Below are 22,793 nucleotides of genomic sequence, written 5' to 3'. Positions count from 1 at the left end.
TGCTCCCCAGCTGCGCTATGGGCCTTCCCATAGTCTCCTGGCATTAGAAACAGAGAGCTTTGTCATGTTATCTGACCACATGTTTTCTTTCTTTAAAAAAAAGCAAGCTAGCTCATTCGCACGTCCGTCAGTTATAGGATGTCTTTCCAAGGATGGCGAACCCATTTCTCTCATGAAAATAAAAAGGTTAAGGACCCCTGACAGTTAAGTCCAGTCACAGACGACTCTGGGGTTGTGGCGATCATCTCATTTTACTGGCTGAGGGAGCCGACTTTTGTCTGCAGACAGTTTTTCCAGGTCATGTGGCCAGCATGACTAAGCCGCTTCTGGCGAACCAGAGCAGCGCACGGAAATGCTGTTTACCTTCCTGCCGGAGCGGTACCTTTTTATCTACTTGCACTTTGACATGCTTTCGAACTGCTAGATAGAGGCGCCCTATTCCATCATCATCATTTTATTATTTATTGCCCCAGCCACTCTGGGCAGCTTCCAACACACATAAAAACATAATAGAACATTTAAAAACTTCCCTAGACAGGGCTGCCTTCAGATGTCTTCTAAAGGTTGTGTAGCTGCTTATCTCCTTGGCTCGGGGGGAGTCACATAACTCCATACCACCCAACATTTCTCCAATGAAAATAGGGAGGTCCTAAGGAAAAATGGGACATTTGGGGATCAAATCAGAAACCAAGATGCCATCTGTAAATCCAGGATTATTCTTAGATAATAGGGAAACTTGGAGGGTCTAGGATGGCTAGCAGGGGTGTGTCCTGCCCTGACTTTGAATCTTAGGTCTTCTCAGAAGTAGAGCAGGGGGAGCAGGCCTCCCCATGCCCAGTGACTGCAAGGATCCATTGGATCGAAAAGAAAGCAACTAATACATCTAATAAATAATAACAATCTAGAACAATCTAGAACAATACTCCCTGCACACAGCACACTAGCACTTCAGGATTCTTGCCTGCCCTTTCCCCTAGTCATTGACCTACTAGCTTTCTTTGGGCAGGGCACATTTTGTGCGGCAGAGTCCTCTGCTGTACAAGACTGCGAACTGTTGCTGTCTGTGGAATTCCAATGGGAGAAGGATCAGCCCTTCCAGAATCCTGCAGAAAACTAGATCTTTGTTCCATTTCTGGGCTGCATCACGTTTCTTCTTGGGCATGTGAGCTACTTCCATACCAAATTCCCGGAGACCCCTGCACGGGGAGTATTACTCACGACAGCAGTTTGTTTGTTTCTAGGTAATTAAAAGGCCATGAAGGAAGAGTTATATGTTGTAGGCAGCCTGCTGCTCCGAGATAAACATACAGTTTTATCTAGGATGAATATCATGGCTGGCCCAGGCCATTTGTTTTCCCAGCTCCAGACCATTACGCAGTCATAACGGATGCTTCCATTAATGTTATTGCCGTTGTATAAAATAATGCCGCTAAATATCCCCAGAAGGAAGGAATTAGTGTGCTGGTAAGCTGGCCCTGCCACTTCAGGACTTTGCTAGTCAGCAGCCGTTGCTGGGAAAATCAATTCCAAAAGGATCTTAAAAGGAGATAAATTAGGCATATCAGTTCCTCGGAAGATTCATTTCAATAAAATACAGCATAAATCACACCTGGAAACAGTGGGCAGCCCAATCAGAAGCGCTGGTGGCTTCAGCGAACCTTGCACAGGGAGCGACTCGCTGCTGGAGAATCCTAATTATCTTAGGATATTTATTTGCTGACACACAAACTTGTAACACTCCCTTTGCGCAGTGACACAGTGCTTCTCCGAAGAATCAGGGCCCGCATAAAAACAGCTCTCTTCCTATAATCAGTTAAGTCTCTTGACTTACTGGAGGGCATTATTTATATTTTTATTTCATTGCATTTAAATGACACTTCTTTCCTCCAAGGAGATCAAGGTGCTGTCCATAGTTTTTCTCTCCCCTGTTTTGCCCTCACAACAACCCTTTGAGTTAGGGCGAGGCTGAGAGCGAGGTACTGGCCCAAGATCACAGCTCAGACAGCGTCCTTCGCTCACTAAGTTTTGGGAGAATGAATTGAGCTGTATAAACATGACTGAGCGGAAAAAGTTAAAATTTCCAGAGGAAAATATTCTTTTGAATTATGTACCTGTCATATGGAATTTGACAACTGGACAACGTAAATGGATTCTTTTGTGCCCTTGCTATGGCCAAAAGACATATGGATGCATCTATGTCCCCCTTCAGTCAATGGATTGAAAATATGACAACCCTTGCAATTTATGAACGGATTGCTTGTAGGCTATGTACGGACAAGTATAACAATATTTGGAACGTGTTTATAAAAAAATATATCTGGGTATGAATAACACTACAGTGGTACCTCGGGTTACAGATGCTTCAGGTTACAGATGCTTCAGGTTACAGACTCCGCTAACCCAGAAATAGTACCTCAGGTTGAGACTTTGCTTCAGGATGAGAACAAAAATCGTGCAGTGGTAGTGCAGCGGCAGCAGGAGGCCCCATTAGCTTCAGGTTAAGTGGTGCTTCAGGTTAAGAACAGTTTCAGGATAAGAACGGACCTCCAGAACGAATTAAGTTCTTAACCTGAGGTACCACTGTATCTATGTATTTGGATAATAATAACATTGATATACCTATATACGCGGGTGGCGCTGTGGGTTAAACCACAGAGCCTAGGGCTTGCTGATCAGAAGGTTGGCGGTTTGAATCCCTGCGATGGGGTGAGCTCCCATTGCTCGGTCCCCGCTCCTGCCAACCTAGCAGTTCGAAAGCACGTCAAAGTGCAAGCAGATAAATAGGTACCGCTCCGGCGGGAAGGTAAATGGCGTTTCCGTGCGCTGCTCTGGCTCGCCAGAAGCGGCTTAGTCATGCTGGCCACATGACCCGGAAGCTGTACGCCGGCTCCCTCGGCCACTAAAGCGAGATGAGCTTCGCAACCCCAGAGTCGTTCGCGACTGGACCTAACGGTCAGGGATCCCTTTACCTTTACCTATATACTAGACAAGCATATATGGAACTGTAGTTTGCATATATAACACTATAATATTCCTTCCCTCTTTAATTTCTTTTCTATTTCTATTTTATTTTGTTCAACTGAAATATTTATTAATAAAAAAGTGATTAGACAGTTCAGTGTGGGTGAATCTTCTCAAGTTGAGGAGCCCAGCAGAGTTGAGTTCCAAAAGCACAGTCAGGGACGGACTAGAGCAGGCTTCCTCAACCTTGGCCCTCCAGATGTTTTTGACCTACAACTCCCATGATCCCTAGCTAGCAGGACCAGTGGTCAGGGATGATGGGAATTGTAGTTCCAAAACATCTGGAGGGCCGAGGCTGAGGAAGCCTGGAGTAGAGTATAGATGATGATGATGATGATGATACCCTTGCAACTTTTGTGGTTGGCATTGTCTCTGAAGACAATGGAAGAGTGCGCCTTCAAGGATGAAGTCAAACCTTTGGAGAGTTAAAGCACTTGCTGTGGCTGTAGAGACCGATACAGGAGCAATGTTGAGCATTTTCAGCTGACAGTCCATGATGGTTGGACAACTCAGGATACATGGTCCGGACATTCCAGCTTGCTAGGTGCAAGAGGGTTTGCTTTTTGCCTGGTGCAGTAGTTCGGTCCGCTTGTCGAGTGATTTGTTGTTGTTTAGTCATTTAGTCGTGTCCGACTCTTCGTGACCCCATGGACCAGACCATGCCAAGCACTCCTCTCTTCCACTGCCTCCCGCAGTTTGGTCAAACTCATGCTGGTAGCTTCGAGAACACTGTCCCACCATCTCGTCCTCTGCCGTCCCCTTCTCCTTGTGCCCTCCATCTTTCCCAACATCAGGGTCTTTTCCAGGGAGTCTTCTCTTCTCATGAGGTGGCCAAAGTATTGGAGTCTCAGCTTCAGGATCTGTCGAGTGATACTCTGAGCTAAATTTTAATTGATTAATGAGTTTTGATGTTTTGATTTCAAGTTTCCACAAGGGTAAAAATAATGATAATCTGGAGCAAGCATATATTCTTACTTTTTGATTATGCATGTCTATATTTCATGGCAAGCATCATCTTGGAAGAGGCATTCATCTTTGAAATATTTGCCCTAGGATCATTTGGTATTAGGCACACATACTTCAATAAATTATAACAGGTTAGGGAGCTCCACTAAGGCTGCAGTCCTAACCTCCCTTACCTCCTGGGAGTAAGCCCATTGATTTAAATAAGCCTTACTTCTGTGCAGGTATGATTAGGATTGTACTGCAAGTCTGTGGCTTCTCTGGGCAATTCTGATTCCGCAAAAAGAATCCCAGCAGATGTTAAATGTGATAGGTTTCTAGACAGCAGCTAAGTCTGTCAGTCTTGCCTCAGAAGTGTCGTGGACAGGGTTAGTTTGACAAGATTACAGAATTGCTTCTTATGGATAAGATGCCTGCAGAGATCAAAGCCATCTGGACTTTAAAATGCGATATTCTTGAGAAAATGGTTTCCATTGATGAATTATGGAGCCTCGAGGGCAGAAATATGGAGACAAACCCAGAAGATTATGCTTCAGGTTTTTTCCAGTATTGCTCCCAGTAGTGCCTAATCGTATAGAAGTCATAGTTTATAGAAGTTTGTACAAGCGCAAAGTTATCTCTGTTGCTCCAGCTTCAAGATATAACACAGACGCCCAACTTAGGAACAGACTCACAAACTGAATCTCAGCACAAGACCCCGGGCTGCTGAACTGGTGTGCGTTAATCACTTGTATAGACGGCACTGTGCTGTTACCATAGCAACTGTCCTCGCTGACCTTGTACCTGTTAGCTTATCTAATACATGGAGTGCTTTGTGCCCATGAAATAAACCAACCCCTTTCTTCATGAGACCAGGGCCCTGCAGGATCTGATTTCTTTCCGCAGGGCCTGTAAGACAGAGTTGTTCCGCCTGGCCTTTGGCTTGGAATCAACTTGATCCCCTTCCCCTCTATCCTTTTCCCTTTCTCCTTCTGTGATGGAACGCCTATTTGGGGACTTCCCTGGCTTTTTTCTGGCCCACGTAGGACCAGTCTAGATAGTTGGCCTTGATGAAGATTTGACGTTTTCATCCCCAAAAAGTTTTAGATTTGAGTTTCTACCGAAATGAGGCTGCATTTTAATGTTGTATTTTAATCTTGTTTTTAAGTTGCATTTTAATCAATTGTTTTGTACCTGGTGTTAGCCGCTGGCTGGGGAGGGCGGGGTATAAATAAAAGTTATTATTATTTACTATTATTCATGTCCAGTTCCTCCAACAGAGAGGTATGCAAGGGAGTCCAGTGGCAGAGGTCTTCCATCTAATTCCTCTTCTTCCAGCACGACAGGGGTATGACCCTTCTCCCTGTTTTGTTTTTCCTCCCAACAGAGTGATGACGTCACCAAGGTGACCAAGGCAGCAAAGATCGTGGAGCGGATGGTCAACCAGAACACCTTTGACGACATTGCACAAGGTGTGCGACACCTTTGGAGTAACCAGGAGTCCCGTTTGTTGTTCCCATATTTTGTTCAAATCACCGCAAAGCCACACTCCTCCAGTTTCTAGCTCCTACCTTTCCCTCCCTCCTTAACAGTTCACCGATGAGCACCAGTGAATGTGTGCAGTGATGCAGCAGGATTCTCCAGGTTCAAATGGATTCCCCTTTGCGCTGCGATTTAATTAAATGTTTGTGTGCTCATCAGTAACAGAAGAGTGGTGGTGGTGGAGTAGAGACTGTGTATGCTCCTAGTCTGAAATAAAATTTTAGAAATTATCCGAGTTAAACCGGAAAGCATCCAGAGTGGAGTGCAGGACAGAACAAACCCATAGCACAATAATACTGGGATGAAGGAGGGGGCATCCTCACCTGGCAGCTGGGTGACCTCTCAGCTTGAGCTACCTCACAGAGTTGCTGTGGGGATTAAATGAGGAAGGGGAGAGAACTGTGCCTGCCCCTCTGAGCTCGTTTGAGAAAGCAGTGGAATGTAAATGGAAAAAAAATAAATTCACTTCATCCCTAATTTTAACAGGACACATCGGGGGGAAATGGACTTCCCACATTGCAGCGGGTTGGGCTAGATGACTCTTGGGGTCCCTTCCGATTCTCTGATTCTTTGACTCTCAGCTGTCAGTGTCTGCTGCACAGTTCTGCTGGATCTCTCAGCGGCGTTTGACACCATTGACCATAACATCCTTCTGGACCATCTTTTTTTTTAAAAAAAAAGATATTTATTAAAGTTTCCAATTTTTTATACAAACAAAAAACAAACAAAGAGATTTAAAAAAAACATATAGTTCATAAAACATACTTTTCAATAACAAATTTCTCTGATCTCCTCATACCTCCCCTTCTTGTATTCCATTTCAGATTATTTGTTCAGCAAATCCTTAACTTAAAGCATTACAGCTTATAATATCACCTTATTTTCTATCCAAACCCTTTTTTTCATCCATATTCCTTTATATCATTACAGCTAGAAACCACTCAGTTTCAATCCAACATCATTCAGCATTCCTTAATTTCCTTCTGGACCATCTTGAGGGGCTGGGAGCTGGGGGCATTGTCATACAGTGGTTCCGCTCCTTCCTCCTGGGCCGTGTCCAGAAAGTGGTGGTGGGGGATGAGTGTTCAGACCCCTGGGCCCTCACTTGTGGGGTGCCTCAGGGTTCTGTCCTCTCCCCCATGCTTTTCAACATTTACATGCAGCCGCTGGGAGAGATAATCAGGGGGTTTGGGGTGGGTATTCATCAATATGTGGATGATACCCAACTCTATGTCTCTTTTAAATCAGAACCAGTGAAGGCCCTGTGTGAGTGTCTGGAGACGGTTGGAGGATGGATGGTGGCTAACAGATTGAGGTTGAATCCTGACAAGACAGAAGTACTGTTTTGGGGGGGGGAAGGAGGCGGGCAGGTGTGGAGGACTCCCTGGTCCTGAATGGGGCAACTGTGCCTCTGAAGGACCAGGTGCGCAGCCTGGGAGTCATTTTGGACTCACAGCTGTCCATGGAGGCACAGGTCAATTCTGTGTCCAGGGCAGCTATTTACCAGCTCCATCTGGTACGCAGGCTGAGACCCTACCTGCCCACGGATTGTCTCCTGCTTAGACTACTGCCATGAGCTCTGCGTGGGGCTACCTTTGAAGGTGACCCGGAAACTACAACTAATCCAGAATGCGGCAGCTAGACTGGTGACTGGGAGTGGCCGCCGAGACCACATAACACCGGTCTTGAAAGAATTACATTGGCTTCAAATGCAGCATAGGCATAGAATGTCTCTGAGCTCAATTCAAGTGTTGGTGGTGACCTTTAAAGCCCTAAATGGCCTCGGTCCAGTATACCTGAAGATGCATCTTCACCCCCATCGTTCTGCCTGGACACTGAGGTCCAGTGCTGAGGGCCTTCTGGCGGTTCTCTTGCTGCGAGAAGCCAAGTTACAAGGAACCAGGCAGAGGGCCTTCTCGGTAGTGGCACCCGCCCTGTGGAACGCCCTCTCACCAGACGTCAAAGAGAACAATAACTCCCAGACTTTTAGAAGACATCTGAAGGCAGCCCTGTTTAGGGAAGCTTTTAATGTTTGATGCATTGTGGTATTTTAATATTTTGTTGGAAGCCGCCCAGAGTGGCTGGGGAAGCCCAGCCAGATGGGCAGGGTATAATAATAAATTATTATTATTGTTATTATTATTATACCTGAGCCAAGTGAAAACTGGCGCTAACCATTGGCCCAGCCGTACATGGATCAAAACCTATTTCTGAATGTGATTGTTCCCCTTCCTAGATTTCAAATACTTTGAAGACACGTCTGATGAGTACAGAGATAACCTGGGGACCCTCCTTCCGCTGTGGAAGTTTCAGTATGATAAAGCCAAGAGACTGGCAGTCACTGCCCTCTGCTGGTGAGTTGATTCCATGCAGCTTTCAATTGCTTCATTAAGAGTGCTTCGAAAGGACGGCATGCGTTTGGTATCGCCTGGGTTGCTTTTGCTTCATTGCTTGGGGATTCAAACAAAATTTTTTGCAGAAGTGGGTGAAAGAGACCTGCTTGAGCTACCCAGTTAGTGCACAGCCTCCAGTCTTCCTTTTTTAATGTCACTGTAATACACACACTTTTATGTGTTTGCTTGGCAGAAATGGGCTTTTCTGGAATGCATTTGTGAAAGTTAGCGTAACATTCCACCAGCTCGTATCCCTGGCTTGAAAACAGCTGCCTTCAGGTGACCACGAAAAGACATTTTTGCAAAAGTTAAAGGGACAATAAAGCAGAGGTGGCTTACTAAACGGCCTCGGCCCAGTAGACCTGAAGGAGCGTCTCCACCTCCATCGTTCAGCCCGGACACTGAGGTCCAACTCCGAAGGCCTTCTGGCGGTTCCCTCGCTGCGAGAAACCAAGTTACAGGGAACCAGGCAGAGGGCCTTCTCTGTGGTGGCACCCGCCCTGTGGAACGCCCTCCCACCAGATGTCAAAGAAATAAACAACTATCTGACGGCAGCCCTGTTTAGGGAAGATTAATAATAATAATAATAATAATAATAATAATAATAATAATAATAATAATATTATTTATACCCCACCCATCTGGCTGGGTTTCCCCAGCCACTCTGGGTGGCTTCCAACAGAACACTAAATTACAATAACCTATTAAACATTAAATGCTTCCCTAACCAGGGCTGCCTTCAGATGTCTTCTAAAAGTTTGGTAGTTCTTTTTCTCTTTGACATATGGTGGGAGGGCGTTCCACAGGGCGGGTGCCACTACCGAGATGGCCCTCTGCCTGGTTCCCTGTAACTTGGCTTCTCGTAACGAGGGAACCGCCAGAAGGCCCTCGGAGCTGGATTTTGATGTTTAACAGACTATTGTATTTTAATATTTTGTTGGAAGCCACCCAGAGTGGCTGGGGAAACCCAGCCAGATGGGTGGGGTATAAATAAATTATTATTATTATTATTAACCAGATGTTGCTGAATGAAATGCATACCGTGATTTTTTTAAATCACTGATTGCAATATGTAAATGTAATCCCTTAATTAATCAGTGTAGTTGTTTAGTTTAAAATCCAGCGAGCTGTTTTAAAGATCTTCAATTGGTTCAGAGTCTCAGTTATTATAAGCCCATTTAAACATATTTCTGACAATATGCATCTTGCCCTTTCTCTCATCTTCTTCTTGGCCTCCAATCAAAAGGGAGACATTCTTGTTGGCAGGGGGAAAGGGGGCACAGTCTTACGGTTTGGGGTCCTTCTGACAGCCTGTTGCATGGCCCTGGGATCCCACATTCTTTGTGTTCATTCCAAAGAAAAAATACGAGCATAAGAAGTGCCTGCTGGACCAGCATCCTGTTCTCTGGGAAACTCAAAAGCAGGATTTGGGCACAAGAGCTCTCTCTCCTCCTTTGGTTTGGGCAAAAAATCATATTCAGTGTGTGGTTCAGAGACCATACCTTGCCACATTCTTCCTTGATTCTTCCCCCTGGTGTGCACAAATCAGCTTCACAGCAAAAATCACACATTGTTGTATTTAAATTAGCTAGTTAATTAATTTGGCCCTCTGAAAACTGTCAATCGACATAAGGAGCAACCGTCAGCAACTACGCTTGATTGGTTAGCATATTCCTGAACAAGCAACAAGCACCTTCGACGTGGACAAAATCCTGTTTAAATTGAAACAGAGTTCAGAATTTGAGAAACATCTTTCCTGACTGTCCTTACTAGTCCCGGTTAATCCTATCGACAATATTTCCTAAATTCAGTGGTTTTCCAGGAAACAGCCAGTCTAGTTGTTTTGCCACCTATAGCCAGGATAATGGCACTCCTGGAAATTGCAAGGTTATTTCTTTTAGGAGCATAGGTAAGATGTTTTATGCTGGGTTTGACTGTCCATGTGGCCTTGTGTTGTCTCCGCCGATGGCAAGTTCCTCTGTAGACTCTGTGGTGGAGGCCTTTCACATCACATTATACCAGATCCTTTTAAGCTGGAAATATCAGGGATTGTACGTGAAACCTTTTGTATGCAAAACATTTATGCACTCTAAAGGTAAAGGTAAAGGGACCCCTGACCATTAGGTCCAGTCGTGGCCGACTCTGGGGTTGTGGCGCTCATCTCGCTTTATTGGCCGAGGGAGGCGGCGTACAGCTTCCAGGTCATGTGGCCAGCATGACTAAGCCGCTTCTGGCGAACCAGAGCAGCGCACGGAAACGCCGTTTACCTTCCCGCCGGAGCGGGACCTATTTATCTACTTGCACTTTGACGTGCTTTTGAACTGCTAGGTTGGCAGGAGCAGGGACCAAACAACGGGAGCTCTACTCAGTGCTTTTCCCCCTAAAAAAAATGTTTAGGGGTACTCTCATTTTCCTACTCATATTGAAATACTACCCCTCAATGAGGCCAAACTTAGATTCACAAAATGTTTAGGGGAATGCGTACCCCCAGAAGAAAGCGCTGTGTCTATTACTGACCAATGGACGCTGGCTTTAATGAACTCTGCCTCCATCTCAAAGTTTCTAGCAGCCGATAAATCTTCCTAACGAGCTGTACTCGAAACTTAGGGAAGCCAAGTCAGGAGGTCATAGAGGCCTTTAATATCAAATATGAATGGATGAAAAGGGACGTAAATCTGGATCTGTGCTCCACATCCATAAGCACTGAGCGAGGGTCCCATATTTTTTCATCTGGCTTAAAATATTCCGGAGGAATTTTCCAAAGTGCCTGAACGCACAAGGCCCACATTGACACACTGCTGTTAATAAGTGTCTCCAGGAACACAGTCCTCATCTGTAGACCCACAAAAGTCCATTCAGATGTGAAGGAAATAAGCAGCTATCTTATCTTTAAAAGACATCTGAAGGCAGCCCCGTTTAGGGAAGTTTTTAATATTTAATGCTGTATTGTTTTTAACACTTGATTGGGAGCCACCCAGAGTGGCTGGGGAAACTCAGCCAGATGGGCGGGGTATAGATAATATATTATTATTATTATTCACGTGCACAGTATAAGCATGTGTCGCTGCATACCATTTAGGTGGCTTAAATGCTAATGGCCCTATTTTTCTTACAGGAACCCCAAGTACAAGGATTTGTTTATCGTGGGACACGGCTCTTGTAAGTTAGTTTGAAAATGAGGCGATGGAGATTCTTCTTAACTGATAGTGCAAGGAGAGCTTTTCAAACGTGTACCTGCCAGGCCTGATGCGTTTCCTCCTGGACCACTTCTGACACATAGGACACTTTGTCTCTTTCTTCTCTGTGCTGTCTGCTGAGTCCGGCTATTCTTACTGCTCCTTGCCTCTGGGCTTTTGGGGAAGGCATGGTCAATGCATATCAAAACAGTCTTCTTTTTTCACTTGCTGAGCAAGCTGTGCTCACTGCTGTCAATACTGAGCCTTGCTGCCTGGACCAAGGAGGTGACGCAGGGTCTTGCCTCTGGCTCCATCCCCGACAGCCACATGTCTTCACCCTGGCGCTTCCAAGGATCTGGAGCCAGGCTTGTTTTGCTTCCTTCTTATGCTACTCTGAAATATACTCAGAGTTGCAAAGTGATTTCATGCTCTTTATTCAGCTCATAGTGGTGAGGAGGAATGAATGAAAGTCCCCTCAAAGTATCTGCTTTATATACATTATTTACACAATGGGCTGCACATGATTGGCTAATTCCGGAATTCTACTGTAAGCCAATCAGGTTGTGGATTCACTTCTATCTGGAGCATGATTGGGTGGTTCCTGCCAACCAATCATACTGCTGCATTGTTCTAGGACCAATCAGACTGCTGCATTCTGAATCCTATTGTTCTAGGACCAATCAGACTGCTGCCTTTTGGATCCTATTGTTCTAGGACCAATCAGACTGCTGCAGTTTGGATCCTATTCAACTCAGTACATAAAATGTCAGATCGAAGAAGCAGAATAGCTTCGTGCTTCTGTTGGTGTGCAGGTGCGCAGCCTGGGAGTCACAGTTGTCCATGGAGGTGCAGGTCAATTCTGTCCAGGGCAGCTGTTTACCAGTTCCATCTGGTACGCAGCCTGAGACCCTCCCTGCCCGCAGACTGTCTCGCCAGAGTAGTGCATGCTCTAGTTATCTCTCGCTTGAACTACTGCAATACGCTCTATGTGGGGCTACCTGTGAAGGCGACCCAGAAACTACAAATAATCCAGAATGCGGCAGCTAGACTGGTGACTGGGGGCGGCCGCCGAGACCACATAACAGCGGTCTTGAAAGACCTACACTGGCTTCCAGTACGTTTCCGAGCACAATTCAAAGTGTTGGTGCTGACCTTTAAAGCCCTAAACGGCCTTGGTCCAGTATACCTGAAGGAGCGTCTCCACCTCCATCGTTCTGCCCAGACACTGAGGTCCAGCGCTGAGGGCCTTCTGATGGTTCCCTCGCTGCGAGAAGCCAAGTTGCAGGGAACCAGGCAGAGGGCCTTCTTGGTAGTGGCACCTGCCCTGTGGAACGCCATCCTACCAGATGTCAAAGAGAACAACAACTCCCAGACTTTTGGAAGGCATCTGATGGCAGCCCTGTTTAGGGAAGCTTTTAATGTTTAATAGGTTATTGTATTTTAGTGTTTTGTTGGAAGCCGCCCAGAGTGGCTGGGGAAACCCAGCCAGATGGGCGGGGTATAAATAATACATTATTATTATTATTATTATTATTATTATTATTATTATTATTATACTTTCTGCTAACACCCGCCGAACTTTCCTGAGAAAACCTGCTTTCTTTCCTTTCTGACCATTGGCATTTGTTGTTATCGTAAGTCTTCATGTGCGTACGCGTGTTTTGCTTACGCGGTGGCATGGACAGGCACACGTAGCTTAAGGAAGTTATGCTGCAGCCCCCAACTCTTCCACACTCAACTCACAAATGGAACCAGAGTGCAAGGCATTAAGGTGCCTTTGCCAATGACCTTCTCACTTTATGCTGATCCTGTCATTTCTCATTGGGATAGTCAGAAGAAGGAGAGGAGCTACGCTGTTGAAAACTTGTCCAGATGAGACCATAAGAACAACCACCTGCAAGATGAGGCCCATAGGCTGCTCAGTCCAGCATCCTGTTCTCACAGTGGTCAACCCAATGCCTGTGTCAAACCAGCAAGCAGGATTTGAGCACGAGAGCACTTTCCCCTCCTCTGGTTTTCAGCAACTAATACAGCCAGCAACCATTTTCTGCTGGGGTTTTGTTCCTGGCCCCCACTCACATTCCATCCTGCCCTCTTCCGGGTCCAAAACAAAAGCAACATGCAAACCAAAACACAGCCATCCTTGGAAATAGACGTTTACCCAGATTTTGAAGTGCTGTTCTGCAGCCAACTAATGTTTACAAAAAAAATGCATATACTAGACTAAAGGTATAAATAATACATTATTTACATTACATAATACAATAATACATATACGTATATGGTAAAGATACAAAACAAGCAGGCATAATGTACAAAAACGTGTTGTTATTAGGGGAAATTGCAGATAGTTCTACGGCAGGCAAAATGATAAAGAGAAACTGGCACTAAAATGTGGGTGAGTTTTCATAACGGCATTAAAAACAAAAAAAGCAAATTCATGTGGAAATGTGGGAAACCAATGACTGCAAAAATGAGAAACAGAGAGAATCCGAAATGGACAGATTTCCCCATCCTCACCTGAGGCTTTGGTGAGCCACTGCCCATCAGACTAAAGCAGACCTTGGCTTGATTGACAGACTATCTAACCCAGTTACAAGGCAGTTTCATGGCTTGGCCACAGGACAGGTTTCATCTGACAGCCACTTGGCTGCGTGGCGAGTTGCACTTTGAGTTGGATATTTGGCCAGGCATAGCTTCTGGTTGTGCGAAGGAGCTGGGAGATGCTTGAGTTGGGAAAGTGAAGGCATTGCCCACTGGCAGGGCGACCACCCTGATGATGTCGTAAAGTCTTGTGAATCATCATTAGAGCAGGCTAAAGGCTCTCCTGCCTGATTGCTGGAGGTTGCAGATTAGCCTCTGCGAATCAGCCTGAACGAATGCTCTAATGCAATCCCTTGTACTAATACATTTCCAAAGCATAAAGCATCGCTAGGCACATGTGAACGACCCTCATTAGACTGCACGGCCTCTGAACAAATATAGCACATGGAGAATAATGTCCCGAAGTATGTCGTCAATCCTAGCCAGAAGCTGGATTGCAGTTCAGTCATTTAAGTTCTTCGATACTTTGCCTAATTTCTTCCAGGCCGGCCGGTATATCAATTTCATTTTTAATTGGCCAGCAATGTAGCCCCATCCTGTGGCATTTATGAACAAGGAGGGAAATAAGCAGATGGAGCCTGAGAAAACTGCACTGCAGCGAATTACAGGCAAGGAGCATGGACAGGCATTGGATCTGCACCCTCCAGTGGGTGGCAGTAGATCCCTATGGATCCCTCACCTGCCATCACTGATGCCTGTAGGACTGGTGGCCCCTCCTCAGTGCTGTGGGGCTGTGACTCTGCCTCTTCCCCATCTTATTCCACACTGGGAGTGAGGAATAAGCTTGCCTTCCTGTCCATGAGGGCTAGGAACTTTTATTTTTTTTGAGATTCCTTGGATGCTGAATTCCCATGCCCAGTACCATGTTATAATTTTTCTTCCATTGCTGAAAATGCTACTCTTTGCTTTATAAACCAGTTCTTGTGGTAAATGGATTGCCTGTCTCACTCCCAATTCAAGTCCTGGGCAGATAAAATGCATTTTGGGAATTCATGTTGCATTTCTTTGGGTGGCCTTTTACCCTCGAAAGAGCCTCATGCTTCTTTGTGCCCTCGTCATTCCTGGGATGATTTCCTTTTAAACATGAACTGTTTAAATAACAGACACAGGAATAAGGAAGAGTTCCATCCAGAACTTCTTCCAATGCGAAGCATATTGCGCAGCCTGCAGTTTAGTGAGTGGTTGTTCCCACTTTGAAGCAGGGGCTATTTTTGCTCAGAAAAGCACCCGTAATTCAGTCGTAAGGCCGCTGAGTGCTGGAGGAATCCCTAACAATGAGCCTTTAGAGGAGCAATAAGAACATCGGTTTGCAATGAAGTGCTATAGCCTTACAGCAAGAATGTGCTGTTCCAGTCACTGGCTGTTTGTGTTCAAATTATCCTGCAATTTCAAAGCACTTTACTGCTCCCACTCAAAGAGGAACCTTCCTGTTTATCTTTGCTTCTAACATGGGAAGACTCTTCGCAGATGGAACAAAAAATGGGGCTGAGCTGCTGGTTCCAGTGAACATGACATGGAGCTTATTTCATTTATTCATTCTTTATTTTGAAATGTTCCAACCTCCTTTTCATCACCGCCAGTTTCAGCGTACAGGGTAATTTAAACGCATCCAGAGTGTTTTTCTTGTTGTTGTTTAGTCGTTTAGTCGTGTCCGACTCTTCGTGACCCCATGGACCAGAGCACGCCAGGCACTCCTGTCTTCCACCGCCTCCCGCAGTTTGGTCAGGCTCATGTTTGTAGCTTCGAGAACACTGTCCCACCATCTTGTCCTCTGTCGTCCCCTTCTCCTTGTGCCCTCCATCTTTCCCAACATCAGGGTCTTCTCCAGGGAGTCTTCTCTTCTGATGAGGTGGCCAAAGTATTGGAGCCTCAGCTTCAGGATCTGTCCTTCCAGTGAGCACTCAGAGCTGATTTCCTTCAGAATGGAGAGGTTTGGACTTCCGGGTTAGCGCCATCGCCTAATGGTGGATTCCCTCCGAGCTCCGGAGGGAATCGGCTTAGTAGGGGTCGGGTCCTGCCGCGGCGGCGACGCGGGGACCCTCAGAAACCACAGGCGCTGAAGCCTGTGGACCTGGTGACTTGGTGGGCACCATTTGCCTTTTTAAAGGCTCCGGAACGGGGGACGGAGAGCGGTGCGGTGCTGTGAGTCGATTGCTTCCCCTACTGAGTGAAGCCGCATGCCATGGACGGAGAGCGCTGACTTCTTTCTCAGAACATTTGGACTAAAAGTAACAACCCGTGAGTAATACGGAAATTGGACTTAAAAAGAGAATTTTTTTTTTGGGGGGGGGAATTAGGTACGACCGGGTAAGGTGCAAAGAGGAAGTCCGCCTACCCGCCTTGTAAACATCTTAAAGCAAGGATTTTATAACTAAGGTTGAGAGAACACCTTTCTCTTTTGTGGATAAAAGCAATTAACTCCACGTTTTGGCAATATAAGTGATTGTGCTGGAGGATAAGAGCTAATATTGAGAGCGGAATTGTCACCCCTCCCCTAGGACCCGGGAGCGATCGGTGAGAGAGCCTGCGGAAGAGACATAGAAGACTTTGACAGCTGTCAAACTAGCTGTCAAAGTTGGGGGAAAAGGAGAACTTTGTTTCTTTTGTCTTTGCTGGTTATATTTGTTACAATTTGGTAACAAATTGTTAAAAATAAAGAAGAAAAGGCTAATTTGACTTTTGGGTTGGAACTGGAAGATACTAAGAAACCTGAATCCCTCTAGAGGGGGTTCAGGACATTACAAAAATGGCTGTAAGTGGAAAAACACTGGCTGAACTGGAGAGGACTTTTTTTCTCTTGGGAAAGTTACAAGAACAAAGTGATGTTTTGGCTACAAATGTTACAATATTGAATGGAACAGTAAATAAAGTTACTGAGCCTGGGAGGGACTTGACTCAAGTCTTTGCAGCTGAACAAAAAAGTTTTGCAGTTGAACTAAAAATCTCTGCAGCTGAACAAGAAAAGAAATCTGAGAAATTTGAGAATGTGATGAAAGAGAAACATGATGATTTGAAGGAAAAGGAAGGAGGAGCTATAATGCCACAGATGATTAAGGAGAGCCAGAGGCCGGTTAAGATGGATACAAAGGAAAATAAGATCAGGATGATGAAAATCTGGTTTGAATTGAAGAATGGAGAATGGAGGGATCTCCTTATGTGGAGATCTGAAGACCTATGGAATACAAACCTGGCTAAAGTGGAAACTGGAGCTTTTGGGACATTTGGACTTAAGAGAAGCAAGAAACAAGATTTTGGCTCCACTTTTAAATATGGAGGTCTGGCTGGAAGAAACATGGACCTTATTGGGACAGAGCTTCTTCGAGATTTGGTGCTCAATATAAAGGACTATCAAAAAAAACGGCAGAGAGGAATTGAGAGAGAATTAAGAGCCTCGGACGTGAGGTCGCCAGGCTGACAGCAGATAGACTGATGGACTTTTGTTGGGGTTCGAAACCGGGAAAGGGGGAGGTGGGGCTTTGGGAATCCAAAGGGTGTACAACTATATTCTGTTTCATTTAATTTTGTTTTGTTACTAACATAAAAATGGGGAATTCAGGGAAGGGAATTGGGGTCGACCTTAGAAAAAGATTTTTAAGAATAAGTACTGATGTATAAAGATTGAGGTTTATAAGTTAAAATTGGTTAACTAAAATGAATTGGACAAGAACTTGCTGAGCTAAAAATTGGAACTGGAATACAAGAAGGGGAGGTGTGGGGAAGTCAAGGAAATTGGTTATTGATAGTAAGAAATGTAAATTTTATGTGTTTTTAATGGTTTTTTTTGTTTTTTTCTTTATTTTTTGAAAATTTCAATAAATATTTATTAAAAAAAAACAAAAAAACAGAATGGAGAGGTTTGATCTTCTTGCAGTCCATGGGACTCTCAAGAGTCTCCTCCAGCACCAGAATTCAAAAGCATCCATTCTTCGGTGATCAGCCTTCTTTATGGTCCAGCTCTCACTTCCATACATCACTACTGGGAAAACCATAGCTTGAACTATACGGACCTTTGTTGGCAAGGTGATATCTCTGCAATTCTATGATTCTATGATCAATAGTTCTTCCTAGTTATTTCCAAGCTACGATGGGTAGAAACTTGCTTATCGTCTTTAAACAAAGGCTGGTTTTCCCTCGGCCGTATTCCAATCAAGTGGTGAATCTGAGAACACAGAAAACTTCACTTGTCTCTGGCTAGAGAGAAAAAGAGAAGGAAGCAACTTTCTTTCTGATCTGCCCCCAGATATTCCAAATTTGTTGCACAGCAGGCTGGTGTGCAAATCTCACCTGTCATATTTCTTCAGCTTGCTCTGGAAAGAGCAATTTCTTTTCCGTCTTTAGAAGGCCTCCTTATCGCTTTTCACATGCCGCTCCCCAGCTGACGAGGATGCAATCCCAAACTGACTAATTCAGTTCCAGGCCTTCACTGCTTTGCATACAGAGCTTTGGCTTCAGCTAGGCTCTGGGGCTTTGCAGAGATTGCTGCTAATCTCAGTTAATTTGTCGGGTGAAGTTCAGTTTACTGTTTTGTGCAGATGCACACACGTGTACATGGGTGCTCATGAGAAAGCATATTCCCAGTGAATGGCTGTGTTCATGCTTCACTGTGTATTTGATGTTTTCCAATGCTTGGCTTTTAATCTGTGCTCACACAATATTCTCCAAAATGCATATGCACCCTGTAGTTTGCACAAAATGCTACTGTCCGATGCCTTGTCTCTCAAACCAGCTTCACATTGATCAGATGCCTTAAACTACTCATAATTTCTCTAGCCAAGCTGTGAACACCTTTGCATGGGATGAAGGCTCCCCACTCCCTCCAAGCCCACCAAACGCACAGAAATGAATGTAAACGCTAAAGAGGCCTTGCCGGGGTGAACAGTTAATGTGGAAAGCTGTTAAGCGGCACTGGGGGGAAACTCCAGCAACTTCACTGTGCTCTAAGGCAGTCACATGAACACACCACCAATGTCAGGGGAAAGGTGGTTAAAAGCTGGCAATCTGCAATCAGCTCACTGTGGTGTTTGGCTGTGATTGCAATTATCAGTTTATCTAGCCTTACATAATCAGCGCTCCAAGCCTGCCTCTTGATAGATGATGTATCGGGGGGGGGGAAGTGTTCCTAGCGCATCATATTTCCCTTTATGATAATGCAATTATGCTGCTGTTTTTACATGTTGAAGCAATATTTCTCACACCTCTTGAACCCCCATCTTTCTAAACTTACCGTATTTTTTGCTCTATAGGACGCACTTTTCCCCCTCCAAAAATAAAGGGGAAATGTGTGTGTGTCCTATGGAGCGAATGCAGGCTTTCACTGAAGCCTGGAGAGCGAGAGGGGTCGGTGCGCACCAACCCCTCTCGCTCTCCAGGCTTCAGGAAGCTATCTGCAAGCCTTTGGAGCCCGGCGGGTGTTCCAGAGGCTTGCAGATAGCAGCCTGCAGCCTGAAGCCCTGGGAGCGCAGTGCCAACTCCCACTGCGCTCCCCGGGCTTCAGGCAGCTATCCGCAAACCTTCGGAGCGCTCCCCCAGCCCACAAGCTCCGGGAGCGGTGCCAAGGCTGCACAACCTTGCCTCTGCTCCTGGACCTGTTCTGGGGGCTGGGGTCGGGGGAAGCTCAGGCTTCCCCTGCCCCAGCCCCGCGGCTAAAAACGAAGCTGTGCACAGCCTCTCCCGGCTGGAGAGGTTGTGCGTGGCTAAAGAGGAAGCTAAGACAGCCAGCGGGATGGATCCCGCTCGCTGTCTTGGCTTCTTTGCTCTTTGGGGCTGGGGGGGGGGAATAATTCCCCCCTTTATTCCCCCCCTAAAAACTAGGTGCGCCCTATGGTCCGCTGCGCCCTATGTAGCGAAAAATATGGTACTCGACCCCTTCTAGGGAGCCTAACCCTGTACCACCAGCTGGAGGGGGGCAGGTAGCCCTGGAGACTTCAGATCAGCCCTGGCAGTCTAGCAGCCCTACGCTTGTCTGTTTGGCAGAGAAGTGTGTAGTGATTTCTGCATGCAGGTGTTTGCGATAGCAGCCTGCAGTTGTGCATTTGAAGATGTCTGGACAGGGAGACTGGCCTGGCACTAGCGTTCGAAGAGGAGCAAAGCAAAGCATTCATTTAACTCCCACTTGAGAAACCTCACACCAAGGAAACAAGTCCAAAACATCTCAAGGGCACCTGGTTGAGGAAGGCTGACATGTACAAATTAGATGTTTTGCACCGAAGCGCCTCTCACTTGTCTGGTTGCTGCAAATCACAGAGTGCTTCTAAGAATCTGGAGCTAACAAAAGCTTTTGCCACTTGATGGCACTGTTAAATATTTAGTGAGCAGTAAGCTAGGGGGGGAAAACAGAATGTTAAAAATCCTCGTAAAAGCTAGCATGTCCAGGAGGTTCAAACAAAGCAAAGCACTAAAGTGATATACTCAACTATCTAATTAGAGCTTGTCACTCTAAAGAACTTTCCCCATGGATGCTCTCTGCAGCTAGGATTTCAGTAGTCCAGCCACGAAAATTTTTGAAAATCTAGATTTGTCTTTGTGGTATAAAAACTCATAGACTTTGGCTATTGCTGAAAAAACAACATACAAATTGTAGGTGTCCAGAGTGATGCAGAACCCAGCTTCTATATCATCTTATGCTTTACACTTAGATGATCAGCATTCACCATTCGTGCCAGCTTGAGAAATATGGATATATTACTGTATTTCTCCTTCTCCTCCTCTTTTTTTTTTTAAAAAAAGATGTTTATTAGGATTTTACAAAAAGCAAAAATTAACAGAATAAAAGAAGACAAGAAAAAAAGAAAAAAAGAAGAAAATACAGAAAATACAAAAATACATTAAAAAAGAAAATACAAAGTACAAAAAAGAAATAAATAACAAAAAATTAAAAACAAATCCATTTTTTCCATATCTTTAAGCTCGTTTGCTTGTTTCCTTGACCTCCTCACACCTCCCTTTTTTGTATTCCCATTCACATAGTCAGTTCAGCAAATCCTTACCCTCTTTCATTTATCTTAACTCTATATCTTAACATATTGTAACTGCATATTTTCATCCATTATCAGTCCATTTTTACATACTCTTATTAACCTTGTTGCTAAAGCCACTTAATTTCAATCCAACATCATTTTAACATTCATTAATTTTACAATATTTCTGCAGATAGTCTTTAAATTTCTTCCACTCTTCTTCCACCGACTCTTCTCCCTGGTCTCGGATTCTGCCAGTCATTTCCGCCAATTCCATATAGTCCATCACCTTCACCTGCCACTCTTCCAGGGTGGGTAAATCTTGTGTCTTCCAATACTTTGCAATAAGTATTCTTGCTGCTGTTGTTGCATACATAAAGAAAGTTCTATCCTTCTTTGGCACCAATTGGCCGACTATGCCCAGGAGAAAGGCCTCTGGTTTCTTCAGGAAGGTATATTTAAATACATTTTTCATTTCATTATAGATCATCTTCCAGAAAGCCTTAATCTTTGGGCACGTCCACCAAAGGTGAAAGAATGTACCTTCAGTTTCTTTACATTTCCAACATTTATTATCGGGCAAATGATAGATTTTTGCAAGCTTGACTAGTGTCATGTACCACCTGTATATCATTTTCATAATATTCTCTCTTAAGGCATTACATGCCGTAAATTTCATACCTGTGGTCCACAACTGTTCCCAGTCAGCAAACATAATGTATCCAACATCTTGTGCCCATTTAATCATAGCAGATTTAACCGTTTCATCCTGCATATTCCATTTCAACAGCAAGTTATACATTCTTGAAAGTATCTTAGTTTTGGGATCTAACAACTCTGTTTCCAATTTTGATTTTTCCACCTGGAAGCCATTTTTTTTGTCCAAATTATAAGCCTCCCTTATTTGATAATAGTGAAGCCAGTCTCGCACTTTGTCTTTTAATTTTTCAAAACTCTGCAATTTCAATTTGTCTCCTTCTTGCTCCAGAATTTCCCAATATTTCGGCCATTTTGCCTCCATATTGAGCTTTTTCTGAGCCTTTGCTTCCATCGGTGACAACCACCTTGGGGTTTTATTTTCAAATAAGTCTTTATATCTTATCCAGACATTAAACAATGCTTTCCTGACAATATGGTCCTTCTCCTCCTCTTTGGTATGACGTAATATCCCTGCTGCTATGCTTTTGGGTTGTTAGTAATTGTCGCTATGCTTCAATAAAACTTTTTTTAAAAAAATAATTAAATTGAGAGGACGGAAATGCAAGCACTAATTTACTTCATTGTCTTTCATTATATCTCTTGAGTATGTGATAATGCTAGTTAATGCTCATTTGGTTCTACTTCCAGAATTGTGCTCATCTGTTTTCCTGGAAGGAGGCAGATTCCTGTGACTTAAACATGTCATGGGGTTGTAGACACGCTGGCTAAGAATGCCCTCTGCATAGGAAGAACATAGTAAATTGCCTAATATGAATCAAAACTACTGGTCCATTGTCTATATCAGGCATAGGCAAACTTGGCCCTCCAGATGTTTTGGGACTACATCTCCCATCATCCCTGACCACTGGTCCTGTTAGCTAGGGATGATAGAAGTTGTAGTCCCAAAATATCTGGAGGGCTGAGTTTGCCTATGCCTGGTCTAGATGGACAGGGGCCTCTCCCTACCTGGGAATCACAGTTGAAATCAATTGTGATCATGGTGAAATCACTACTTGGCACTGAATAGTAAAGGTAAAGGGAAAAGGGACCCCTGACCATTAGGTCCAGTCGTGACTGACTCTGGGGTTGCGGCGCTCATCTCGCTTTATTGGCCAAGGGAGCCGGCGTACAGCTTCCGGTCTTGTGGCCAGCATGACTAAGCCACTTCTGGTGAACCAGAGCAGCGCACGGAAACACCGTTTACCTTCCCGCTGGAGCAGTACCTATTTATCTACTTGCACTTTGACATGCTTTCGAACTGCTAGGTTGGCAGGAGCAGGGACCGAGCAACGGGAGCTCACTCTGTCGCAGGAATTCAGACCACTGACCTTCTGATCGGCAAGTCCTAGGCTCTGCGGTTTAACCCACAGCGCCACCCGCGTCCCTTTTGGCATTGAATGGAGGTGCGTAAAATGCTCCAGGATCATGGAAGAGTTTAAGATGGCCCACCAGCATATATT

The 22,793-nt window shown here is 44.9% G+C and overlaps 1 protein-coding gene across 1 annotated transcript in view; it reads left to right on the top strand.

Annotated features, from left to right (window-relative positions):
• DNAI1 (dynein axonemal intermediate chain 1) overlaps positions 1–22,793 on the top strand; it is a 173,185-nt gene that overhangs the window by 48,678 nt on the left and 101,714 nt on the right. The window contains exons 10-12 of the mRNA XM_053409184.1: positions 5,351–5,435; positions 7,742–7,859; positions 11,014–11,057. Coding sequence (XP_053265159.1) covers positions 5,351–5,435; positions 7,742–7,859; positions 11,014–11,057 — 247 coding nt within the window. The remainder of the gene's footprint in view (positions 1–5,350; positions 5,436–7,741; positions 7,860–11,013; positions 11,058–22,793) is intronic.

This window comes from Podarcis raffonei, chromosome 11 (genome assembly GCF_027172205.1).
Source record: "Podarcis raffonei isolate rPodRaf1 chromosome 11, rPodRaf1.pri, whole genome shotgun sequence".
Taxonomy (NCBI): domain Eukaryota; kingdom Metazoa; phylum Chordata; class Lepidosauria; order Squamata; family Lacertidae; genus Podarcis; species Podarcis raffonei.
This window is presented reverse-complemented; position numbering and strand designations above follow the sequence as displayed.